The sequence below is a fragment of the Pinus tabuliformis genome, chromosome 7, assembly GCF_031772625.1.
Source record: "Pinus tabuliformis cultivar Carrire ecotype Pingquan chromosome 7, CPIR1, whole genome shotgun sequence".
NCBI classification, from domain to species: domain Eukaryota; kingdom Viridiplantae; phylum Streptophyta; class Pinopsida; order Pinales; family Pinaceae; genus Pinus; species Pinus tabuliformis.
In genome coordinates this window covers 416,877,542-416,901,794 of record NC_142293.1, presented here as the reverse complement: position 1 = coordinate 416,901,794, position 24,253 = coordinate 416,877,542, and the positions used below count along the sequence as shown (strand labels likewise).

The 24,253-nt window shown below is 33.4% G+C and overlaps 1 protein-coding gene across 1 annotated transcript; it reads right to left on the bottom strand.

Annotated features, from left to right (window-relative positions):
* Positions 1–619: 619 nt before the first annotated feature.
* On the bottom strand, positions 620–3,578 carry LOC149247709 (plasma membrane ATPase 1-like). Its single transcript, XM_089445111.1, has 5 exons — positions 3,483–3,578; positions 3,154–3,333; positions 2,849–2,968; positions 2,614–2,736; positions 620–733 (listed from the first exon to the last, which is right to left on the bottom strand). The coding sequence occupies exons 1-5, from the start codon at positions 3,576–3,578 to the stop codon at positions 620–622; spliced, it is 633 nt and encodes a 210-aa protein (XP_089301237.1).
* Positions 3,579–24,253: the final 20,675 nt, after the last annotated feature.

Sequence of the window (24,253 nt, the reverse complement as noted above, 5' to 3'; positions counted from 1 at the left end):
GTATTGCAGTAAGAGCATAATACGAAGAAACATATTCATATTACTTTTTCATTTGTTCTGGACGTGAAGGCCAGCATGTTCCTGCATTTTGTAATTTGTATAACAAATAGTTAGTTAGAATAAAATGATAACATTGTAAATTGAAGAGAGGACATATTTGAGACAAAACATGTTAAGGAGTTATGTGAACTAAAGCTTCTTATGTAATCCTTATATCATGTACAGTGTGTCAAAAGCTTGTTTAACATTAAAAAGAGTATTTGATTGACTAAAGCTGTATAAGAGTAAAACAGATCTCTAACATGGGTTGTTGCAGCTTTCCAATCTTGACGAGATCTCTTTTAATTTGCAAAAACAATTTATTAGAAACTGAGTATTGTATATACCTGAACCAACTGATCAGTTTCGAAAGCACACCGAGGAAGGTCTTCTCTTGGTAATATTCTAATATTGGCAGCTGTTGTGTGCATCATTTCAGAAGTCACTGCAGCAGCGCTGCTAATTAGATAACAAAATTTCAAAATAAGATCAAGCTGTTCAAAGGTACTTTATCACATGCAATCCTATTACTGGTTACAGAACTGTATGTGTCATCAAAATTCAGATTCACGCTAACTAGCTAATGCTTTTCAACGAGATCTAATACGAACATTGGATCAAAATATTCCAGAGTGCTGAGGACGACATGTACTGTGGTGGTCTTATTGGCGGACAACTGTCCCTGCTCGAGATCCTGGAAGGTTACTCGGCTTGGGTTTTACCCTGTTCGCACCCTTTGGGTTATTATTGTTAGTTGGTTGTTTAGCTCTACAGTCTCTGTGATTTTTCCTTTGTATTTGTTGTATTGTCTGCGGTGAAAACAGAATGTGGTTCCTGCCTGCTCGGTTAACTGTATAGCAAATGTTTGGTTGTGGTTCTGTTGTTCCAGGTCCGGCGTGTATGCCTCGACTGTCTGGTGTCACTTTGTTAAGTTCGGCTACTGTATTGTTTAGATGTTTGTTCCTCTGTCGTTTGGCGTTTTCCAGTGGCATTGATGTTTGTCACAGTATTGTCTGTTCGTTTCCCTCAAGAGTCCATGGTTATTTGAGCATTATAAGTTAATGGAATTCTGGTTAAATACTGAGGGTTTCTCTTACCTGCATGGGTTTTATGGAAATTTCCGTAAATGTCGGTTTCGACCACCATGTCATTGCCATTGTCTTAGTATAGAACAAAGGGGCAAAATGGTGCAAGAAAATGCAAACAGCCAACTAGAAATTCTAGGCACGGGTTTCATAAAAACCTTTAAGTCCCCTTGCCGAAGAACTCCAAAGGTAGTTTCTTGATAGGACCCTAAATGCGGAAGACAAGGTCTGTTTAATGAATTTGGTGGAAAAGACAAAAAAAACTTGCTGGTGTGGAAAGAAATACCAACCAACAGTTAGGGAATGTCGAAAGAGAGATCGATGAGGCGATCTGTAACACACAATGCAGCTTCCACGAGTGGGGATATGGAACCGCTTCATTAGGATGTGCCAAGGAGAGCATAGAGGAAAGGGTTCTGTACCTCCAGAGGTATAAATCCCCATAGAATACAAGATTAGGAGTTCAGGGTGGGGATAACCTAGTATCCAAAATGACTCTGCTCCACTGACACCTTTGGCCATCATAGGGTTAGAAATTACAGGTCTTCATCTTTCATAAATGAAATTATTCTTATAAACTCTACCAGGTCATTCACAAAGCATTAGTGCCCGTTTTTATTGCATAGGACTTGGATATCCTGGTGAGCAAGTATGCATTCCAATAGATTTCCATCCGTCCCAGTTGAGAATTTGTGTTGTTTAGCCCAAAAATACAAATAAGACTGGAACTGATATCTAATGGTTGAGTGATGCAAAGATTGCACCTTCTCCTGAAATAGAGAGCTACGTACTATGAATCTTAGTAGTTTTATGCATAATGTTATGTACAAATTTCTAGTGGGAGACACCCACAACTGCAGAGCCAAACACCGACCTTGGGGTTAAATCTATCTCCCTAATTCATTGATTTTTCTTATAAAAAGAAGAATATTATTCAGCATTCCTGTGAAAATTTATATTATTCATTACTTCTGTGTGAAAGATAAAAATAATTGAGATTTCGTGGAAACCTTTCTTTTAGAAGGAAGCTGTTAATCCCATTGCATCATTTTGGAGTTATTAATGCATCAGACTGTATTGACATCGCATTGAAGGATATGGTTGTCTACTATATCATTATTCATAACCTCCCCTGTTTGGTAAGTATTTATGTATAATAATGGCTGAAGTTTCGTAAGTATTTGTGTATAATAATAACTGAGAGAATTTAAGCATTTCTGGGTAACAATCATTGAAAGATAATGTTAAATGAAGGCTTCTATATTTGATAAAGGATATCTGGTAAAGGACATCTATATTAGGCAATAAAATATCAATTCTATCATTTTAAAATTGGAAAATATCCGTATATTGGAAAATATCAATACATTGTAGTTGAGATGTTGTTGACCTGTTGCTGTTTATTCTTTTGATTCATTTAAAGATCCAGAAAATGATCCATATATGTAAGAGGTCTAATGAAGAAGGTCAAACTTCCAAAGAACAATACCTGCTCTGGAGCATGTTTACTAACTCGATGCATTTTCCCTTCATTGTCAATATAAGTGAGAGCTGTCCTCTTGTCAGTTGGATTAAAAGGAAGAAAATGGAGCTCTGGAATGGTTGCCTGTGCCTTTTAGATGCATGGATGTTAAAAGCCACAACAAAAGATACAAATCAGTAAAATAAGCATAGGCCTGCTTATCGACTAAAATTTAATATGATGACATAAAAAAAATACTTGCCTCCTTAGGATCTGTAAGCATCCCAACAATTGCTGCATCAATGGCATCTTGATTCTCTGTTCTGGATGCTCTTGCAGCCATCAAGACAACAGCATCCTTGTCATATCCTTTCGTGAAAACCTATTCATGACAACAATTAGTAATTGATACTTGTTTGAAGGAAGCTAACAGTACTGGATCATCCAATATTACCACGAACCCTAACTAGCCAATTTGGTACAACTGCAGTATCACCAAAAATTATGTATTTATGAAATAAGAGAAAGGACAAAAAGAAGAATCAGAAGTCCAGAATAAATACCAACCTTTTGGAAGTGGCCAACTTGGTTTGTACTGTTGACAATATGTGCTGGTTTACCAAAAAAGGTATGGATCCCAGTAGCAATGACAACACATTCAAGTTCACGCTGTTTGCAAGTAGAGCCAGAATAAATCCCATTGCCAGGACCCTTTGTTACTGGTAATGACTGACCACTGAGGGCAGACTACACACATTCAAAAATATTGTCATAAAGCGTGGCTCAGGAAAAGTACCAAATGTTGAAGTTAATCCCAGAAACGATATAAAAGCATACCGAAAATTCGAGCACTTGTAATCAGAAATAAGAAGTAAAGAAAAGGATTGGATTAAGACCTGATCAATCTTTAAAGGATCTCCTTCAAGAAAACGTGCATCCGCAGGAACAATATCTCTAAGTTTGATGCTGATTATGTCACCAAGAACAAGCATTGCTGCATCTTCTTCATTCCATTGTCCATCTCTGAGAACTTGTTAAGTTCAAAGTCTTAAGTCATTGACCAAGGAATTTAAAACTGCAGCACCCATGATCTTAAGAGGATTCTGAACATCCAATTGCATGCTTCCCCTCAAAAACCAGGATAGAAAACTGAAAATATTGGGGCTGCCACTCATACAAAAGATAGTGAACAGACCTTGCTCTTTGGAGCCAGCCAAGTCATCAGTGCTACAGCAACATTGCCAGCATTGTTTTCCTCTATGAAACTTATGTTTAGATGAGATTTTCATTCCTTGTACAGGTAAAAGAAACATAGGTAAAATAAAACAAAACTTTCGAGCCCAAAACTTTTGTTCGACTTAGGTTATAATGCTATTATAATGAAAAATCATGTCGGTCAACCAACGGTCAGCAATTGATCAATTGCATATAGTCCCAGGGAAGGACTAATAATACCAAATGCATTATTCCATAATTCCATTTTCAAACAAGCCATATAGTTTGGTGCTATTTATAAAGTCTAGCTTCAAGCATGTTGCAGAATGCATTCGAACAGACATGTATAAAGACTTTCTAGCCTTGTTTCCTGAATCGTTACCTACAGTATGCAAGAAACAAAAAAAAACATAGCATTCAACTATAACATAGGAAGAAACAGAAATGACTAGTCGATTCAATATACAATTTGTCATTCAACTTGAGTAGATAATAACTGCCATGTTTAATCAATCTATGGAATCTTTGGTGTTTGCATTCAGTAGCTGTAGATACAAAATTATTGCTGATCTGATGTTGCATTTGCTGTATTCAATGATATAAAGCATGATGCAAAATGCGTTCCATTCGAGATAGAGAATAGAAACAGAAACAGTACAAACACAGATGCATAAAGACTTTCTAGCCTTTTTTCATCAACCGTTGCGTTACATATTCTTTGTAAATGAGTCAAAATTGCAAGTCAAATACTTGTATTATAGTAACAGCATAATATGAAGAAACATATTCATATTACTTTTTCATTTGTTGTGGATGTGAAGGCTGCCATGTTCCTGGATTTTGTAATCTGTATAACAAATGGTTAGTTAGAACAAAATGATAACATTGTAAATTGAAGAGAGGACATATTTGAGAGAAAACATGTTAAGGCATATGTTCATGTACCTTCCATTTGTTAGTTGACATGTAATAGCTCACTATCTTCATTGAGTGTGAACTTGCTCTGAATTTTGAAGTCACGTAAGATGTAAACAGTGGTAGCTTTCTGTTGCAAATATGTTTCATATGACATTGATTTTAAATCAGGAAGCAAGTCATGTAATAAGGGCTCCCTGATAATGCACTGGACAAAGTTATTTGTAATGGATTCTATTACAGCATTTATACAATGCTTGTAGAGGAAAGGGCAATTATCATTGCATTGTGAACAAAAAATTGTTGCATTGGCTATTGCTATGGATGAATTCACTGGGGAGTTACAAATTGCACAAACAGGTTCGAAAGGAGTTGAATATGGATTTGTTGCGATCAGAATACCTTCGACCTGTTTATAAAACATTCAAGCATTAATTTACATTATTACATGGCAAATGCAAAGGCAGCAAAAACATTATTATTGCTATACTTACAGCATAGGTAGATGTAGTTAGTTTTCTGAGATTGTTGAGTGCATCTGTGTTAAGTTCAGTCATGAACGTTGACTTCGATGCTCTGAATATTGTTTCTTTTGTGTTTACCTTTTTTGTTAAATTTTTGAAAAGGATGAGCGGAAAGTGTCCTTTTTGCAATTGTTTTTCCATTGAAAGGAAAAATTGTTCATATGTGTCAAAGAGTTGCAACTACAAAACAGAAATTGTTATGTATTAAAAAATACAAAAAGTAATATGCAAATACATTGTTCGTATGCATTGAAAAATTGCAATTGCACTAGACAAATTACAAAAACTATAGACAAATTACAACAACTATGTATTGAAGTGATGCATGTTATCTACTGAAAATTAGGAATAAGTAACATCTGAATACATACAGTTGCATTGTCATTTTCAGAATCTCCATCTTTGATATGAAGTATGTAATGCAATCCAACTCGTTTGGCAAGTGTAATGGCGACAGCGATTGTGCCAATTGGGTACATTTCTTTTTTGTTTGCAAATTGCCTAATGGTTGTATTGGGAATGAAGCAATATTCTTTGCAAACTTCAGGTACAGTTTCTATGATACTTGATTCATTAAGCAATATTTTGTCACAGTCACCGCGATCATATACAGTTTTAGGCAATATCCTGAAATTTGTAATTGAGATGCTATTGCCTTGCAAAATTTTGTGTTCATGTCGCTCCACCAAATGTGCAGGTACACTCAACGTTATAGTCATCATTCCTTGAGCATCTGTCAAATCAGCTCGCAATACTTGACGTGATTTGTTTGCTTTATCAAGGAATGCAGTATAGACAACCATTATGTCTCCAACAAATAGCTGCCCAATTTTACGACTATTGAGATCTTCAATTGATACTTTAATTGGCAGTATCTGTTTTTGCCTATTAAAATTGCTTAGTTAGAAATTGCTATAAACATTTGTAGAATAGTATGTTTCTCCTAAAGACTGAATAAGTAGAAATAGATTAGAGTGTTGTGTTTCATATGCATACCTTTTTGATGTATCATTTTGTAAATTTGTTGAATGAAGTTTGGCTGCAATTGTTTCAGTTGGACTAACACAGGCAAAGGCATGGTTCAATATGATGTGGATATTATCACGTGTATTTTGTGATAAGCAATCAATAAAGAAATTGTGATATGTAACTTGTACATGTCTTCTTGCTGCATTGTTTGGGGGGACTTACTACTAGTGCTTTCTTCACTCGTCCAAGATTTTCTAATTTATATACATTTAAATATAGATATGTAAAAAGAGAAGATATATATAGTAAACATTAATCTGATATATATACATTTAAATATAGATATGTAAAAAGAGAAGATATATATAGTAAACATTAATATTTTAAATAGAAAATTGCATATTTGTATAGTTGTCATACATACCTTTTCAAAGCAAGTGGTTGGTTTGCCTTTTCTAATTGAGTTATGCGCTCTATTTCTTCAGTTGTTTGTTAACCTTTTTCAGGATTTATGCTATGTTATAGAGTAGCAACATATATTTAGTTCAATTTGAAAGAGCATATAGAAGTAAACAGTTAACAAGGAACATTAAAACCATAGAACCATACATATGTAAAGATAGAATGCATATATAGTAAACATTAATATTCTAAATACAAATTGGCATATTTGTATAGTTGTCATAGACATACCTTAGTGAACATTATTATTCTAAATACAAATTAGCATAGTTGTATAGTTGTCATAGACATACCTTTGCAAAACAAGTGGTTGGCTTGCCGTTTCTAATTGGGTTATGCATTCTATTTCTTCAATTGTTTCTTTTCGTCTTTGAAGATTTAGGCTATGTTATAGAATAGTAACATATATTTAGTGCAAATTAGAAGTAAAAAGTGAACAAGAACATTAAAACCATAGAACCATACATATGTAAAAATAAAAATAGAATGCATATATAGTAAACATTAATATTCTAAATACAAATTAGCATATTTCTGTAGTTCTCATAGACATACCTTTGCAAAACAAGTGGTTGGGTTGCACTTTCTAATTGGCTTATGCATTCTATTTCTTCAATTGTTTCATTTCCTTTTTCAAGATCTATGCTATGTTATAGAATAGTAAGACATATTTAGTGCAAGTCAAAAGAACATATAAAAGTAAAACTTGAACAAGAACAAAAGATCCATAGGAAAGGAAAGGCAAAAAGAATATACTATGTTTGTTTATGTTGCATGTTTTTGTTCTTTTTTCTTGGTCGTTCTGTTCAATTGAAAAGGGTTTTACTAGCAGAATCTGCATCCATAAATAGATGAGGTCATATCTGCAAATTTATGATAGGATACTTGTGTTGGTTGATTGAAAAGGCTGTCTTTGGCATAACTTGCATTGATCAATACAGAACGCCATATATGTAAATGTACAATAGAATGCATAGTATGTAATAGAGGGACAGTAGAGGAATTGTTGGCAAATGTTGGAAAATGTCGGAGGGAATAATTAATAATATTAATATTAATATTAATGTAAACACAGAGTAAACAACGACGATTCTAGATTTGAATTGCAATATAATTGAATGAGAGAAAAAATATAAATGAGCCAATATAGCTTAAATATCTATATTTTTTAAAACAATCACGGAGTAACTCGACTATAAACCTAGAGTAACTGGACCATAAACCTACACAATGCAAAAATTAAAAGCCTAACAAATTGACAAAAAGCAATTAATAGAAAAATTAACAAAAAGCAATTAGTAGAATAACGTCATACCTGCAATGAAGCCAAGGGTTCGAATTCCTTCTCGTGTAGACCATATTCATGCACAACACAGCCTGTACGAGTACCATGAGAAAATATGCAAATGACGAAATTGGTTATCATAGCTGAAGGACAAGAGATATTGTATCATGGTCAGACCAATATGTATCCAATACGAAAATTGTATATTTTATATTAGCTAGATTTGCCCAAACATGGTCAATCAATGATTTGTGCATGCTATTAGTTTTGTCAACTAGGAAATGAAGATTGTAGTTTTGCATGTAGGTTTCTAGCTGCTTTGTTTTTTGATTGCAATGTACCATATCAATATTGAAGTCCCCTAATATAACTATGATATTGTTTAGATCTAAGTGGTATAAAGCTTTTGCAATGACATTGAGGATATTGTTTAGGTTTGCACGTGGCGATGCATATATATTGAGTATTGCAATTTATAATGTGTGAACTTTTATTTTTGTGAGCAATGCTTCTACAAAGCAGTCTTCAAAATGGGTATGTTCAAGGATAATGATATTTTTCTTTATCAATATCATTACTCCATGCTTAATGCAACTTGAGATGCAATTGAAATTTTTGAAGTATTCATTTTCCATACACAGCAACATATGTGTTTCTTGTAAGCACAAGATATCAGATTGCATTGTGTCATAGTCATTGCATATGTCAGCAAGATGCGCATGAAGATTGCGAGTGTTCAATGAAAGAATAAAGATGGATTGCAATGATTTTATTGATGAAGAGTCATATTATAATTGCCATTTTGCAGTGGTTTCCAAACGTTGCATTTCACAATTTACTTTTTGCTTGACCTTGAAATTATTATGTTTAAGAGGATTAAGCAAATACAATGATTCTATGTTTCTGACACGTGATAGTGTTGTGTATACTAGGCCATGCACTTGTACTCTAGTAGGGTCGAATGCAAGCCTATCCAAGGTTAAGCCTTGTGATCTATGTATTGTGTGTGCACATGCAAGTTGAATTGGAAATTGTTTTCGTATTTTCAATGGCGCCATCTTTGATGTCATAGGCATTGCTTTTGATATTCGCAATATTGGTGTCCAATCATGTGCTATCTCTGAAGTATACAAATGAGCTAGTTTTCTAGATTGTCGATGACCAATATTAGGGTCATGGAACTTAATCCATAGAACATCGACGTTATCTGTATGGGTATATGCTTTAACTATTCCATCTGCACCATTCACTAGCCCATCTGGTGCATCATAATTGCAAGCATACATTTCAACTAACATGTTCAACTTTATCAAAAGGTGCGGAGGCAAAACAGCCGTATGTTGATGAGTTGGGAAATTGTCGTTATTCTTCTCATTTTCGTCAATTGCATTAATTAAAATTTCTTTGCCAGGCATCAGCATCAACATTTTCTTGTTATGCATTGCAACATCTTTGTTTTTGTAAAATAAATAGGGAAATGTTGGATCATTTGGTACAGGGTGCATGCAACTTGTATTCATGTATGTTATATCGTCAGATGATTGACAATTTGTTCGCATTCTATTTAACACTGATATGAATCTCTTATTTGTTTGTCGCATCGTCATATGCAATTGGAAGCACTTGACATTATCCTTCCAGAAATCATGTGTTATTGTTTGATTGTTGATTGTTGGTTGTTCGAAAATAAGAGAGTCTTGAATAGGTTGTGCTTGATAGAAATCACCACAAAATATCATGTCAATGTTCCCAAAGTATTTCGTTTGGACATGCTTTATGTTTCTGAGTCTATTGTCAATAGAATATAAGAACCGACTTCCAATCATTGAGACCTCATCTATGAAAGCTACTTGCAATTCTTGATATAGCTTTGATAAGTTGTCCAATACTTCTTTGCTCAGTGAAAACAGTTGAGAAGTTTGTTAAAAGGCATTAGCAATGCAGAATGGATTGTTGTTCCACCTGCATTATATGCAGCTTTTCCTGTGTATGATAATATTAGACCTTTTGGTTTCATAGGATCAGTTGTGTTTTGTGAATCATAAATTCGTATAAGCATTTGGAAAATCGCTTTTGCTGTGAGCGTTTTACCTACACCTGCTCCACCTGTAATAAAAAGGTAAATTGGTTCCTTGGGGGTTTTTTTTTTTTTAATTGCAATGTCTTTTACAATTGCTTGTTGCTCTTTGTTCAAGATTCTTCTAAGTTCGTAATATTCATTGTTCTCCATTAAAAATGGATAGGCAGTAATTTGAAATCCAAGATTGATTTTATTCTTCATTTCAGATTGTTTTGGAAATTGCAAGTCCGATTGCAAATCATATTCCTCATAATGGGAATTGTTCTCTTGGTTTTGCATATTCATTTGATTACTATTCAAAGAACTAATTTGCTCATTTTTTGTAGTCTCTAAATCACCCCATGTTGGATTGATGTTATATGTAAATTTGGCTTCATTGACTTGAATTGTTTTTTCATGTAATGTATATGCAGAGAGCCATGTAGGCAATTCTTGTTTCAATGTATCTTCAAAATTTTCAAATGGCATATATAACAATAATTTCTCTCGACAAAAGTTTTCAATATCATTGTGTTTGTTATATTTGACAAATCGTATAACATTTGGTTTTTTCCTTTTAGATATGGGTCTGCCATCTTTCTTGTAATTTGATCAAAATTCTGGAAGGTAGATTTTGCTAATGGAACTTGGTCGTCCAATGTAGTAGTCAACAATGGAATGGCACATAACATCTTCTGAATCATCAGGTTCTTGTTTCAAAAGAATAGGCGGTTTAAGCATAAATGTGCGTTCATCGACTGGAGACGTGTTTACAAATATACATTCCCTTGAACTAGAACTCAATGGCAATGAAAGTGCTATATGCACTGCTTGTTGAGCTGACATTTGCTGTAGATTGAGTAATGTATTTCCAAGTTTACGAATCATTTGCATAGCATCAATTTCATCTTTCTGATGCTCTTTGCGTATTCTTCTAAATGCATTTGTCATAGACTTGTCAATTTTGGTCATATATGAACTACAATATGACGCTGCAGCATATGCATTTAGCACAAATTGTGCATCTGTATTTGCATTCCATAAAGTAGGCATAGCCTTTGCAAAACTGTTATTCCAAATGTGAGAAGGTTTTCGTCTCAGGAAAATTGTTGGTTGCTTTATTGTATGTTGTAATAGTTCTATGTACTCATTTTCTAGTAGCCCTATTTCTAGGAGGAAATTGTCATGTGTTATTGAATCATTGTAGTTTGTTTGCTCCAAGAATGCAAAAAACGATATTGATTTCTCTACGATTTTTTTATTTTCTGCATTGGTTGGTTCAATGATCATTGTTGATTTCATTGGTGGCATGGGGAAGTTGTATCTGCAATTTGAATTTTTTCGCTTCTTACAACTTTTTGTATGGTGATGTTTATGCAATTTAGCAACATCTGGCTCCAAATGATCTGTATTACAAGTGATGTAATTGTCAAGAAACTTCTCAATTTTTGAATTGCTTTCTTTTCCATATATTGGAGCATTCTCTATCCATAACAGTCCATGTTCATGTTCAGTTCCTCTATTTTGGAATTCTGTTACGAAATAGTAATCAGATATTTTTCCAAAGAATGTAGTATCTTGAGATATCAATTGCTTTATAGCATTAATTCTATGTCTATAGTATTGGCTACATGTGACTGGATACTTTCTTATAAGGTAGTCAATGTCATCATCTTCTAATATATCAATAGCATTTTTATTTGCTTTATTTCTAAACAATGTGACGAGTGTATCTACTAATGGTTTCCATCGATGTTCTGCACTTGTGAATGTCACAAAGAAAGTTGGAGGCCCTAGTTGTCGTATCATTGCAAATATGTTTTTCCTAATTTGTTCCAAATGGTCAAAAGATATGCAAATGTTTTTGAAATCTATGTATCCAATGTCAGACTTCAATAACTTTTCCAAATTTGCTCGATACTTGACATCTTTTGCTAATATTTTCCTACCTTTTAGTTGTCCTTTTCTTATTCGTACCCATATGCAAGAAAGCACTTTATCAATTATTATTCGCATTGTCTTGAAAAACAAATTTGTTGTATGATATTGGAAGTCACCACTTGCTTGTAACAATTCCCATTGCATAATTTTTTGGTAACTAAACCTATTTGTGATGTCATGATCACGTGTATTGCCATAAAATAATGTTGGAAAGTTCATTTCCTCTGCATATTTGTCCTTGAAAATGCCTAATGGTCGTTGTCCTTCAGCAGGTGCCAATTCAATAATCTTGTCTTGCAAATCGTAGATGCGTTGTGATTCTATTAATCCATGCACCAATGTTTCAGTAGGTGTTTCATTATTTGCATCACTATCTGTATCACTTTCATTGTCACTGTTTGAATTTTGTACAATGTATTCATTATTCTCTTGTAAAACATGGGCCCAATTCTCATTTATACAAATGTTGCTAGCTTTGTAAAGACTTCTAGAACATAGTTCGTTCAATGCTTTCATGACAATAATTGGACGTACTTTACCTGTTTGGTATGCATTTTTGTATTGCAATCGTCTTTTCAATGCAACTGCAATTGTCATTATATCATTTAGATATTGTGGCAATGCTTTTTGCACAATGTCCATATGAACTGGTACATTGATAATTGATCTTGTTAAGCCAATTTGTGATCGTCTATGTCCCCATTGTCTGATTTTTGCAAATGCAATTCTCAATGACACAAGTCTTTCTTCTAGGTCTGAAAGTATATTTACAGTTGGCAATGAAATGTTACGTCTTATTTGTTCAGGTGTTGCAAATTGTGGTAGCTTTCCATTCTCGAGCGCTTTCTTGCAAGAAACACATATGTTTTCATTGCTAAAGGTCCTATTGTTCAATGTCAAATTCATATGCTTTTCTTGCAAATCTATAGTGAAGAATCTAGTATTTTTTGCAAAATGCAATTTGTTGCAAACTGCACATGTATTCCTAGGCGTGTCTTCGACTTTTTCCATATAAATTTGTATTGCATTTTTCTTGCTTGTAATTCTTGACTTCTTATTAGAAAATGGTTTTTTGCATTTGTCATTGCATTTGCGTTTTGTACGTATGAATTGCTTTAGCTTGTGATAATTCAACCTACAATCCTTAGTTGGTTGCATTTGATCTAAATGGCATGCTATCTCAAATGCAATATTATTGCTAAAATGTACTTGAGATATGCATTGCTCTTTTTCTACTATATGCTTATGACGCAATTGATTACAAACGTCATTTGCTTCCATGTGCAGTTCTTGAGAATTGTGAACATATTCTTGTATCATTGCGTGATAGTGAATATGTGATGTATTTGTCATGAATGACAAGATGTTAACAATATCATTGCATCTCGAATAAGTGGAACTGTAATTGACAAAGTTATTAGCAACAGAGGACCATACTTGGATATTGACTTTGAATATCACAGATATCCATTGTAGACAAAATGGTCCGCCTTCCACTTGTCCTTTTTCATATGGCATTGCCATATTTATCAAATATTGTTGCCAGTTGCTATTCATTGTATAGTGTATCGCGTCAACTACTAGGTATTTCTCTAAACAATGCAATGCCTCTTGATTCTTATGCATAAGTGCATTGCAAAAAGATTACACAATGTAAAGTCGCAAAACTCTGCATTGAATTCTGTTGCTACTAAATAGCAAATTGCATTAAAGAGACTGTCACCACAATTAGATGTCACTTGCTTTGCAATTGTTAGTCCATTTAAAAGCATATTATTTGCAATGTGCATCCAATGGTTTTCAATATCTTTGCAAATAGGTGACAGGTAGATATTAGACTGGTTGCAAATGCAAATTGGAAACTTTTGGTAAACCAATGGTTCATAATGACCACTAACAGGATTTGCATCATGAAAGAGAATGCAATATGGAATTGCATTTTCATGTTGATTAAAGAGCAAATATCTCGTTTTTCTTGTCAATGACCAAACTGCAATTGATATATCTAGCCATTTAGCTAACCAACGTATGCAAAAGGTATCACCCCATAAACCTCGATCAGACTCCTTTATATTTGTAGATGCAGAATAATGCATTTTATGAAGATATGTACCAATATCATTAACACCATGTAACTCGTATAGGAAATCAGGTGCTAGTTCATACTGATATGACTGTATTGCTTCAACGTCATTGTTCTTTAAGCAAAAAAGAAAGTGGTCTATTAACCCATTTCGCAATTCATTTGAAGTAAAACGAAAATGTAGAAGCATTTCGAATGAGTCAAATAGACAATCTCCTACAGTATATGAAAATGCATTTAGTCTAAAAAGACCATTTCTTTTTAATACAATATCAATGTTCTCAGGCAAAATGCATTGCAATCTGAATTTGTAATTGTCAACATCTATTATTTCTTCCATCATTTGCAATTGCTTACCAGAGTTGCCTTTTGCAATTGTCTTGTATAGCTTTGCAAAATATTGATGAAGTTAGCAAAAACTGAACATGATTGTTTTGAACAAAATGTATGCATATTAAAAAAATAGGCTATTGCATTATGTTGCTAAACAAATATCAAATTTCTAGCAAGAAGCCATATTTATAAATAACAAAGAAGTTGGAAATGGAAACAATTGAAAGACATAATGAAAAAAAGGAGCATAATTTTAAGAATATTTGTGCAAGTTAACAAAAGCAAGCAATGGAAAGACAAAATGAAGTTAACAAAAGGAAGCAATGGAAAGACAAAATGAAAAAATGCAGCATAAGTTTAAGAATATTTCTGAAAGTTAACATCATTGTCAATTGCATTTGTGAAATAAAATAACTGTGAGGCTATTTATGAGTTTTACATAAGTGGTGCACCAACTCAACTGTCAAAATATAAAAAGTATTGTCTCCAATTTGTGCTAGGTTGCAACTCCAATATATTTCAAGGTAAAAAGTTTCCTGCTATTCGATATCAGAGTATGGTTATAGTATATGGATCTAAACAGAATTCAAGGGTCAAGGAACCCAAACAAGCCATTGAGAACCAGATACGAGTAGTGCATAAGCGTACTTCCATAAGGCTTGTCAAGAAGATCCATTATTATGTGATGCTGGAGGTATGATTCATATAAATGATGAACATGTAATATCTTCAAAGGACAGCTTTGGCAAACACAGCAACAGTCTGCTCGAGCAAATTGTCCCAAGACTGTTGCCAATTGTGGCACATGAAAAAAGATGCCCAAAAATTACAGATCTTTGATGATTCACAAATTGTGGTGAATTGGATGAATGGAACAAATTCATTGGATAATTATAAATTTCACCCTATATTTCAGCAGATTCAACTTGCTTGAACAGAGTATTTAACACATTATCTTTCAACATGTCTACAAAGACAGGAACATGGAAACTGATGGACTGTCAAAAGCTAGATTACACTTGGTAGCACAAGCTTGGATCATTCAAGAGAAAGTGGAAGGGTAGCTCATGGAATGTCTTGACACACTTTTGATATAATCATGGGACTCTTTAAATGTGAATATCTATATGTATATTTTTTTATGGCACTGTTTATGAACATATCTAGGAGCTAATTTTTTATGAGACAAAACTGGTTTCAAACCCGCAATATATGTCAGAATGACCATGATAGGGCTGTCATATTGACATTTTTGAAAACTATTTATGAAGCAAGATATCTTCTCAGCCATACTTTTATCAGTTCCTATGCTTAAGGATATCTCTATATGTATATTTTTTTATGGGACTGTTTATGGACATATCTAGGAGCTAATTTCTTATGAAACAAAACTGGCTTCAAAGCTCTGATATATGTTAGAATGACTATGATAGGGCTGTCATATTGACATTTTTGAAAACTATTTATGAAGCAAGATATGTTGTCAGCAATACTTTTATCACTTCCTATGCTTAAGGATATCTGTGAAATGAAAAAACATATATAGTAAATGTAATTTTGTTTTCATAATAAAATTATTTTTTCTCTCTGAGGAGAATAAGGTAGTTGAACATCATATCAGAACCAATCTGGTTATAACTAGCTAACATGAGATTTTAATCTAAGGTTTAAATAGGCAAAATGTCTTGATACATCATTATACGGAGCTAGTTGGATGCATTACCCAACTTCTACTTGTTGGGATCATCTCAAATAATATTATTGTTATGATTATAATAATTAATAATATTAATATTAATATTAATGTAAACACAGAATAAACAATGACGATTCCAGATTTGAATTGCAATATAATTGAATGAGAGAAAAAATATAAATGAGCCAATACAGCTTAAATATCTATATTTTTTAAAACAATCACGCAGTAACTCGACTATAAACCTAGAGTAACTGGACCATAAACCTACACAATGCAAAAATGAAAACCCTAAGAAATTGACAAAAAGCAATTAATAGAAAAATTGACAAAAAGCAATTAGTAGAATAACGTCGTACCTGCAACGAAGCCAAGGGTTCGAATTGCTTCTCGTCTAGACCATATTCATGCACAACACAGCCTATACGAGTACCATGAGAAAATATGCAAATGACGAAATTGGTTAACGAAGTCTCCAGAAGCCCCTAGAAAAATACTTGCAGGTCTTTATTCCTCTCTCAAAACCATAATACATTCCATTAATAAAAAGGCAATATGCAGCACATACATAAATACTTGCAGGTCTTTATTTCTTTCTCCAAACCACAATACATTCCATTAAAAACCCAATATGCGCCAAAAACAGTTCAAACAGTTCAAAAACCCCAGTTTATTTAGATCTTCATGTGCAAAAACACTTCAAACTACAAAAGACTGCCGCTCAATCTGTACCAAGAATCACAGCTTCACCCAGGTCGTCTTGGCCCAAATGACAACGAAGTCACATGGTGGTCGAAACTGACATTTACGGAAATTTCCATAAAATACATGCAGCTAAGAGAAACCCTCAGTATCATGGAAAACCTTATAATTTTCGCAAAGGAAACATTTCATCCAATATACAAACAACAACAAACGAAGAACATCTAGTACCAGTATAGCAAACCTTCAATTCAGCAGTTCTTAACAAAGCAAATGAAATTAACAGTAACTAAATGAACTTAACAGAGTTCTTAACAAAGCAACCTTCTGCTCTAGGAGTAATGTCAGAGTCGAATATTCATACATCCATAACAGAATTACAAACTTAAAAAAACATTATGCACCAAAGTAAGCATACACATAAATTATACAAGTGAAAAACCTTGAATACACGCCTAAGATAGGAAACCGTGCAGTTACAAAATAGACTGCAATCTTAAATATTTTAACATTTTGGGCAAGCAGAACAACAAAACCTAGCGACAGGAATAGCAGTCTGCTCAAGCCTGACAACTCGTGAAACCAGACCCTTGAATTTAACAGAGGAGTACCAGGCAAACAACGCTCCTTTCTCCAAACCATAACACATTCCATTAATAACAATACATTCCATCAATAAAAAAAAGGCAATATGCGGCACATAAATACATAAATACTTGCAGGTCTTTATTTCTTTCTCCAAACCACAATACATTCCATTAAAAACCCAATATGCAGCACAAACAGTTCAAACAGTTCAAAAACCCCAATTTATTTAGATCTTCATGTGCAAAAATAGTTCAAACTACAAAAGACTGCCGCTCAATCTGTACCAAGAATCACATCTTCACCCAGGTCGTCTCGGCCCAAATGATAAGGAAGTCAGATGGTGGTCCAAACCGACATTTACGGAAATTTCCATAAAACCCATGCAGGTAAGAGAAACCCTCAGTATCAGGGAAAAGCTTATAATTTTCGCAAAGGAAACATTTGATCCAATATATAAACAACAGCAAACTAAGCTAATTCAATTGGTAAACTCTTGTTCTCTGTCCTTCTTAGAAACCATGCCAACCTTCTGCCTATCTCCGCCCTGTTAACTAGAATGCCATTAACTTATAATGCTCAAATAACCATGGAATCTTGAGGGAAACGAACAGACAACACTGTGACAAACATCAACGCCACTGGAAAACGCCAATGGACAGAGGAACAAACATATAAACAGTACAGTAGCCGAACTTACCAAAGCGACACCAGACAGTGGAGGCATACAAGCCGGACCTGGAACAACAGAACCGCAACCAAACGTTTGCTATACAGTTAACCGAGCAGGCAGGAACCGCATTGTGTTTTCACCGCAGACAATACAACAAATACAAAGGAAAAATCGCAGACACTGCAGAGCTAAACAACCAAGTAACAATAATAACCCAAAGGGCGCGAACAGGGTAAAACCCAAGCCGAGTAACTTTCCAGGATCTCGAGGAGGGACAGTTGTCCGCCCATAAGACCACCACAGTACATGCCGTAACCCAAGTTGATTGTAAATCAATCTGAATTTATTACCAAATCAATTGTATACTGTCCGATTCATAGCAGCGTTACACATCACCTCGAACGATGCGAAGCCCGCAATAAGACCCCAAAACCTTTCCACCCCCAAAACCTTAGTTCGACTTAGGTTACATTGTCAATATATCGAAAAATCACCTCGGTCAACAAAGGGTCAGCGATCGATCGATCGCATATAGTCCCCGGCAGGGACCACGCAGTAACTGGACTATAAACCTAGAGTAACTAGACCATAAACCTACACAATGCAAAAATTAAAAGCCTAACAAATTGAAATAAAGCAATTAATAGAAAATTTGACAAAAAGCAATTAGTAGAACAACGCCGTAGCTGCAACGAAGCCGAGGGTTCGAATTCCTTCTCATCTAGACCATATTCATGCAGAACCCAGCACCAGACCCTTGAATTTAATAGAGGAGTACCTATTTCTTTCTCCAAACCACAATACATTCCATTAAAAACCCAATATGCGGCACAAACAGTTCAAACAGTTCAAAAACCCCAATTTGTTTAAATCTTCATGTGCAAAAACACTTCAAACTACAAAAGACTGCCGCTCAATCTGTACCAAGAACCACAGCTTCACCCAGCTCGTCTCGGCCCAAATGATAAGGAAGTCACATGGTGGTCGAAACCGACATTTACGGAAATTTCCATAAAACCCATGCAGGTAAGAGAAACCCTCAGTATTTAACCAGAATGCCATTAACTTATAATGCTCAAATAACCATGGACTCTTGAGGGAAACGAACAGACAATACTGTGACAAACATCAACGCCACTGGAAAACGCCAAACGATAGAGGAACAAACATCTAAACAATACAGTAGCCGAACTTACCAAAGCGACACCAGACAGTCGAGGCATACAAGCTGGACCTGGAACAACAGAACCGCAACCAAACGTTTGCTATACAGTTAACCGAGCAGGCAGCAACCGCATTGTGTTTTCACCGCAGACAATACAACAAATACAAAGGAAAAATCGCAGAGACTGCAGAGCTAAACAACCAAGTAACAATAATAACCCAAAGGGCGCGAACAGGGTAAAACCCAAGCCGACTAACTTTCCAGGATCTCGAGCAGGCAGACCACCACAGTACATGTCGTCCGCTTGGGAGTCGCGGGACCACGTGCCGCTCAATCTGTACCAAGAATCACAGCTTCACCCAGGTCGTCTCGGCCCAAATGACAAGGAACTCACATGGTGGTCGAAACCGACATTTACGGAAATTTCCATAAAACCCATGCAGGTAACAGAAACCCTCAGTATTTAACCAGAATGCCAATACTGTGACAAACATCAACGCCACTGGAAAACGCCAAATGATAGAGGATCAAACATCTAAACAATACAGTAGCCAAACTTACCAAAGCGACACCAGACACTCGAGGCATACAAGCCGGACCTGGAACAACAGAACCACAACCAAACGTTTGCTATACAATTAACCGCATTCTGTTTTCACCGCAGACAATACAACAAATACAAAGGAAAAATCGCAGAGACTGCAGAGCTAAACAACCAAGTAACAATAATAACCCAAACGCCGCGAACAGGGTAAAACCCAAGCCGAGTAACTTTCCAGGATCTCGAGGAGGGACAACTGTCCGCCCATAAGACCACCACAGTACATGCCGTCCGCGTGCGAGCCGCGGGACCACGTGGCCTTCACCTCGAACGATGTGAAGCCCGCAATAAGACCCCAAAACCTTTCCACACCCAAAACCTTAGTTCGACTTAGGTTATATCCTTAATTTATCGAAAAATCACCTCGGTCAACGCAGGGTTAGTGATCGATCGATCGCATATAGTCCCCGGCAGGGACTAATAAATAATTCCACGGCACGTTCATGTAGAATATCGAATTTTCAATCTATATTCCATGAATCTGGACTTTCATACCCGCTGAGTTCTTTTCGGATCTTGATGTGTATCTTTATAATTTTCTTTGTTTTGAAATTTCAAAGAAAAGCATACCCTATATATATATATATATCATTTGATTTATGGTTACTGTTATTAGTGAGGACAACCAATCATTCTTATAAATAATTATTATTATTATTTAAATTAATTAAATTGATTTTAAATTATGTTTTATAATTACAAAAATTTATCATAACATTTTATTATATTTATTCAATACAGTATATTAAATATTACATTTATTCAACATAATATATTATTATATTTATTCAATAGAGGCTATTATTAATTTTGTTGGTAAAAATGTATATTAAATTTATTTATTTTTACATTAAAAAATATTTTATGATTTTAAAAAAATTGAATTTCTAATTTTTTTATTAATAAATTGGTTTAAATTTTTTAGAAGATTTTTGGGCGTAAATCACATTCAAATGCATCTCTAACGATAAAACACACTCGGTGATTCAAAACGCGTCGATAAATACATTCGAATGTGATTTACGCCGAAAAATCCTCTGAAAACTTGATATGGATCACATAAGCTTAAATTCAACAGATTGGTTTAAAATCAAATTTTCAGAATTTAAAATTATTTATTAAAAATAAAAACCTCTCAATTATTGATTTTTTTTTTCAAATTTATTGATTGTTCCATAATTAATATTTTATTTAAAAAAACAGTTGCTATTACTTACTTTCCATGTTTTTATTAACCATGAAGCTAGCCGACTTAAAAAACAAAATAAACAATGTTGCATGTTACACTTATTTTTTATTATTGAATAGACTTGGTTCAATCATTTCACAACTCAATTTTAAATCATGATACAATATAAAAAATTAAATTTTACTCGACACTACAATAAATAGAAGAAAAAAAAAATTAGGAATCTTTTGCGATTACACTTAAGCTTTTGTGTAACTAAATTTTTAATTTTAATATACTATTGAGTGTAATTTTTTATATTAAATATTTTATTACACATGAATTCTTTATTACATGATCATATTAATTTGATTTTTCTAACATAGAAATTCTGCCATAAATTGTTTATTTTTCCCTGAATTAAAATGTGTATAAATTTAAAGTTAGATAAATCATTTGTGACAATAATTAACTTTTTAAAAAATTTATATATATATATATATATATATATATATATATATATATATATATATATATATATATAAATAATTAATTAATTTAATGTAAAGATGTTAGACATTGTAATTTCTCTTTCTTATTTTGTCTTATAAACGAAAAATTCAATAAAATGTGGGTAACCAAATAAATCTTAACTTTTATAACAAAAGATAATATTAAGGCTAATGTTTCATCTAAAATTATCAATAAAATCTATTTTTATTTGATTCCAATATTATTAAGTTCATTAATTATTTATATGTGTTGTATTTTTATTTAATTCTAATGTTATTAAATTCATTAATTATTTATGTTATATCCCTACCTTTTATCATATTTAAATATATTTCCTTATTAAATTTATAAATTTATTTTAACTTTCAATAATCAAACAGAATATTACACTGGTTTGATTTAAAAATGTATCAAACTTATTTTTCAATATTACCGTATATCTCTCTATAAGTATCTATCTACCATGGTATTTACTCTATCCGTCTATGTTTTGAACACTCAATGTTAGTAGCCTTTCGACCTTAGTATCTACCATGTTATTTACTCTATTTAAAATTTTATAGTCGTTAGAGTTAGAGTTATATATATAACCATGTATTATAAATGGAAAAAAAATTATTGAGAAACAAAAGTATGATGTTATGGTGTAATATGAATCGAGAGTTCTATTAATTGAATTTTGTACTTGGTTTGATAATTCTTCCTCATATGAAAAAAATTATTTAATTTTTATTGGTAAAGAATATTTTGAAAATTAAAAATTTAATATAAAATTAGTAAAAATTAAATTTATCATAATAAATTAAATTTTTTATATAAAAAAATATATTTAAAAATAATAAATAAATATTTTGAAAAGTTTGAAGGTAATTTTTTTTAATATCTTCACATTAATTTTGTTAATAAATATTCCCTTTAAATAATATTCATAAGTTTAAAAAATATGGTTGGATTCAAAACATATTATATGTCTATTTTACTTCTAGACTCTTCTAATCCCTTCTTATATGTGTTTATGCATAAAATTAAATTTTCAAGGGATGAGATTTTTTAGAAATTTTACACTGGTCAAAAGAAATTTGAGTGATTGGAATGCCCTTTCACATTCAAGAGTCCATTTAAATGTAATTTTCTGTTTTGTGGACACGTGGTCTAGAATGCTATTTTGAAAATCCATGCTAATCTCGTTAAATACCTAACTTTAGTTGAATTTTCAGGTGTTTCCCACTCGTTGATAGCTTTAATTTTTATTGAATCCACAACTATTATTTTCTCTATTATGATATGCTCCATAGAACTAATTTGATCCCGATAGAAAGAGCACTTATTCAGTTTGGCATAAAATGATGTTCTCTCAACACTTGTAATACCATCCACAAATGTTGTCATTGTTCCTCTTTATGATCTAGGGTAAATAAGGATGTCATATAAGAATGCTATAAAAACCTTTTCCAAAAATTCCCATAAAAATATTGTTCGTGAAACACATGAATACATATAGTGCATTAGATCAACCAAAAGGAACCATCCAAAACTCATAGATGGCATACCTTGTTCTAAAAGTTGTGTTCATGATATCCTCTTTTGTATCCTATCTTGATGGCATCCTAATATAAATTTAATCATGGAGGATACATTTTCCCTTCTTAGTTGATCAAGTAAATCATCCATGCATGGTAAAGGATACTTTCTCTTAATTGTTGTCTTCTTTGTTTATATGAATTGAATGCATAACAAATTAATGCTCCATCTTTCTCTTACAACACTACTAGGACACCCTAAGAGGACATGCTTGGGCATATATATCCCTTTTTGTTGTTTCTTTAAGCTACATCTATAACACCTTTAGTTCAAGTCTGCTCATTCTATAAGGTGTTTTAGAGACTAGGGAGGCTCTCAACATTAAGTTAATTCAAAAAGAAATATCTCTTTTAATTGGTAGCCCTACTCTATCACCAAAAGGCTCTTCATACTCCAATACAACTTATACTCCTCAAGATTGGGCATCTCATCCTTGGTCTCTTATTCCATAAGGATAGCATAAATCTAACATCCCTTAATGAAAGATTTCTTAATGTCCATGGCTGAAATTTCCCTTTATGGTATAAGTCTCAAAATCCCATGTAGCTTCCTTCATTGCCCCTCTTCACTCAGATAGAAAAAGGCTTTGTCGTAGTAGTCCAATATAGCATGATGTCTATCTAACCAATCCATGTCTATGTAGTAGTCATACAAACCAAATGGAATAATGCTCAAATCTCTCTAGTATCTACACCATTACTGTTGATGAAGTATTTTTAGACTAACTCATTAATTCTTCATTTTTCTCTTCTAACTAGTTGAACTAAGCCCTTTTGTATTTAAATTTTTGCAAACTAAATATTTCAATAAGTTTGGGATTAATATAACTATGGCCAACTTTGGAATTAATTAATGTTACATTAAAATTCTATGATGTGTACATGGTAATCATTTTTTCCATTATCCAAAGGTGCATATATTCTAGGCATCCTTTTCCCCACGTCCTCCACTATATCATCTTCTTGTATGTGGTACATAACTTCCACTTCAGAATATTTATGAGCACACTCCTTGAACATGTTATCTCCCTCACATAACCAACATCTAATAGTTGGACATCTTGCCATTTTTCCCAACATTCCTACTTTATTTGTTAGATAAGTGTGGGGAATTTTGGTTATTTTATTAAGAGATTTTTTTTATAGAAGAGGGATTATATCCCTTATTCCTTTGCTCTAATTTAGGCTTCTTCTTCTA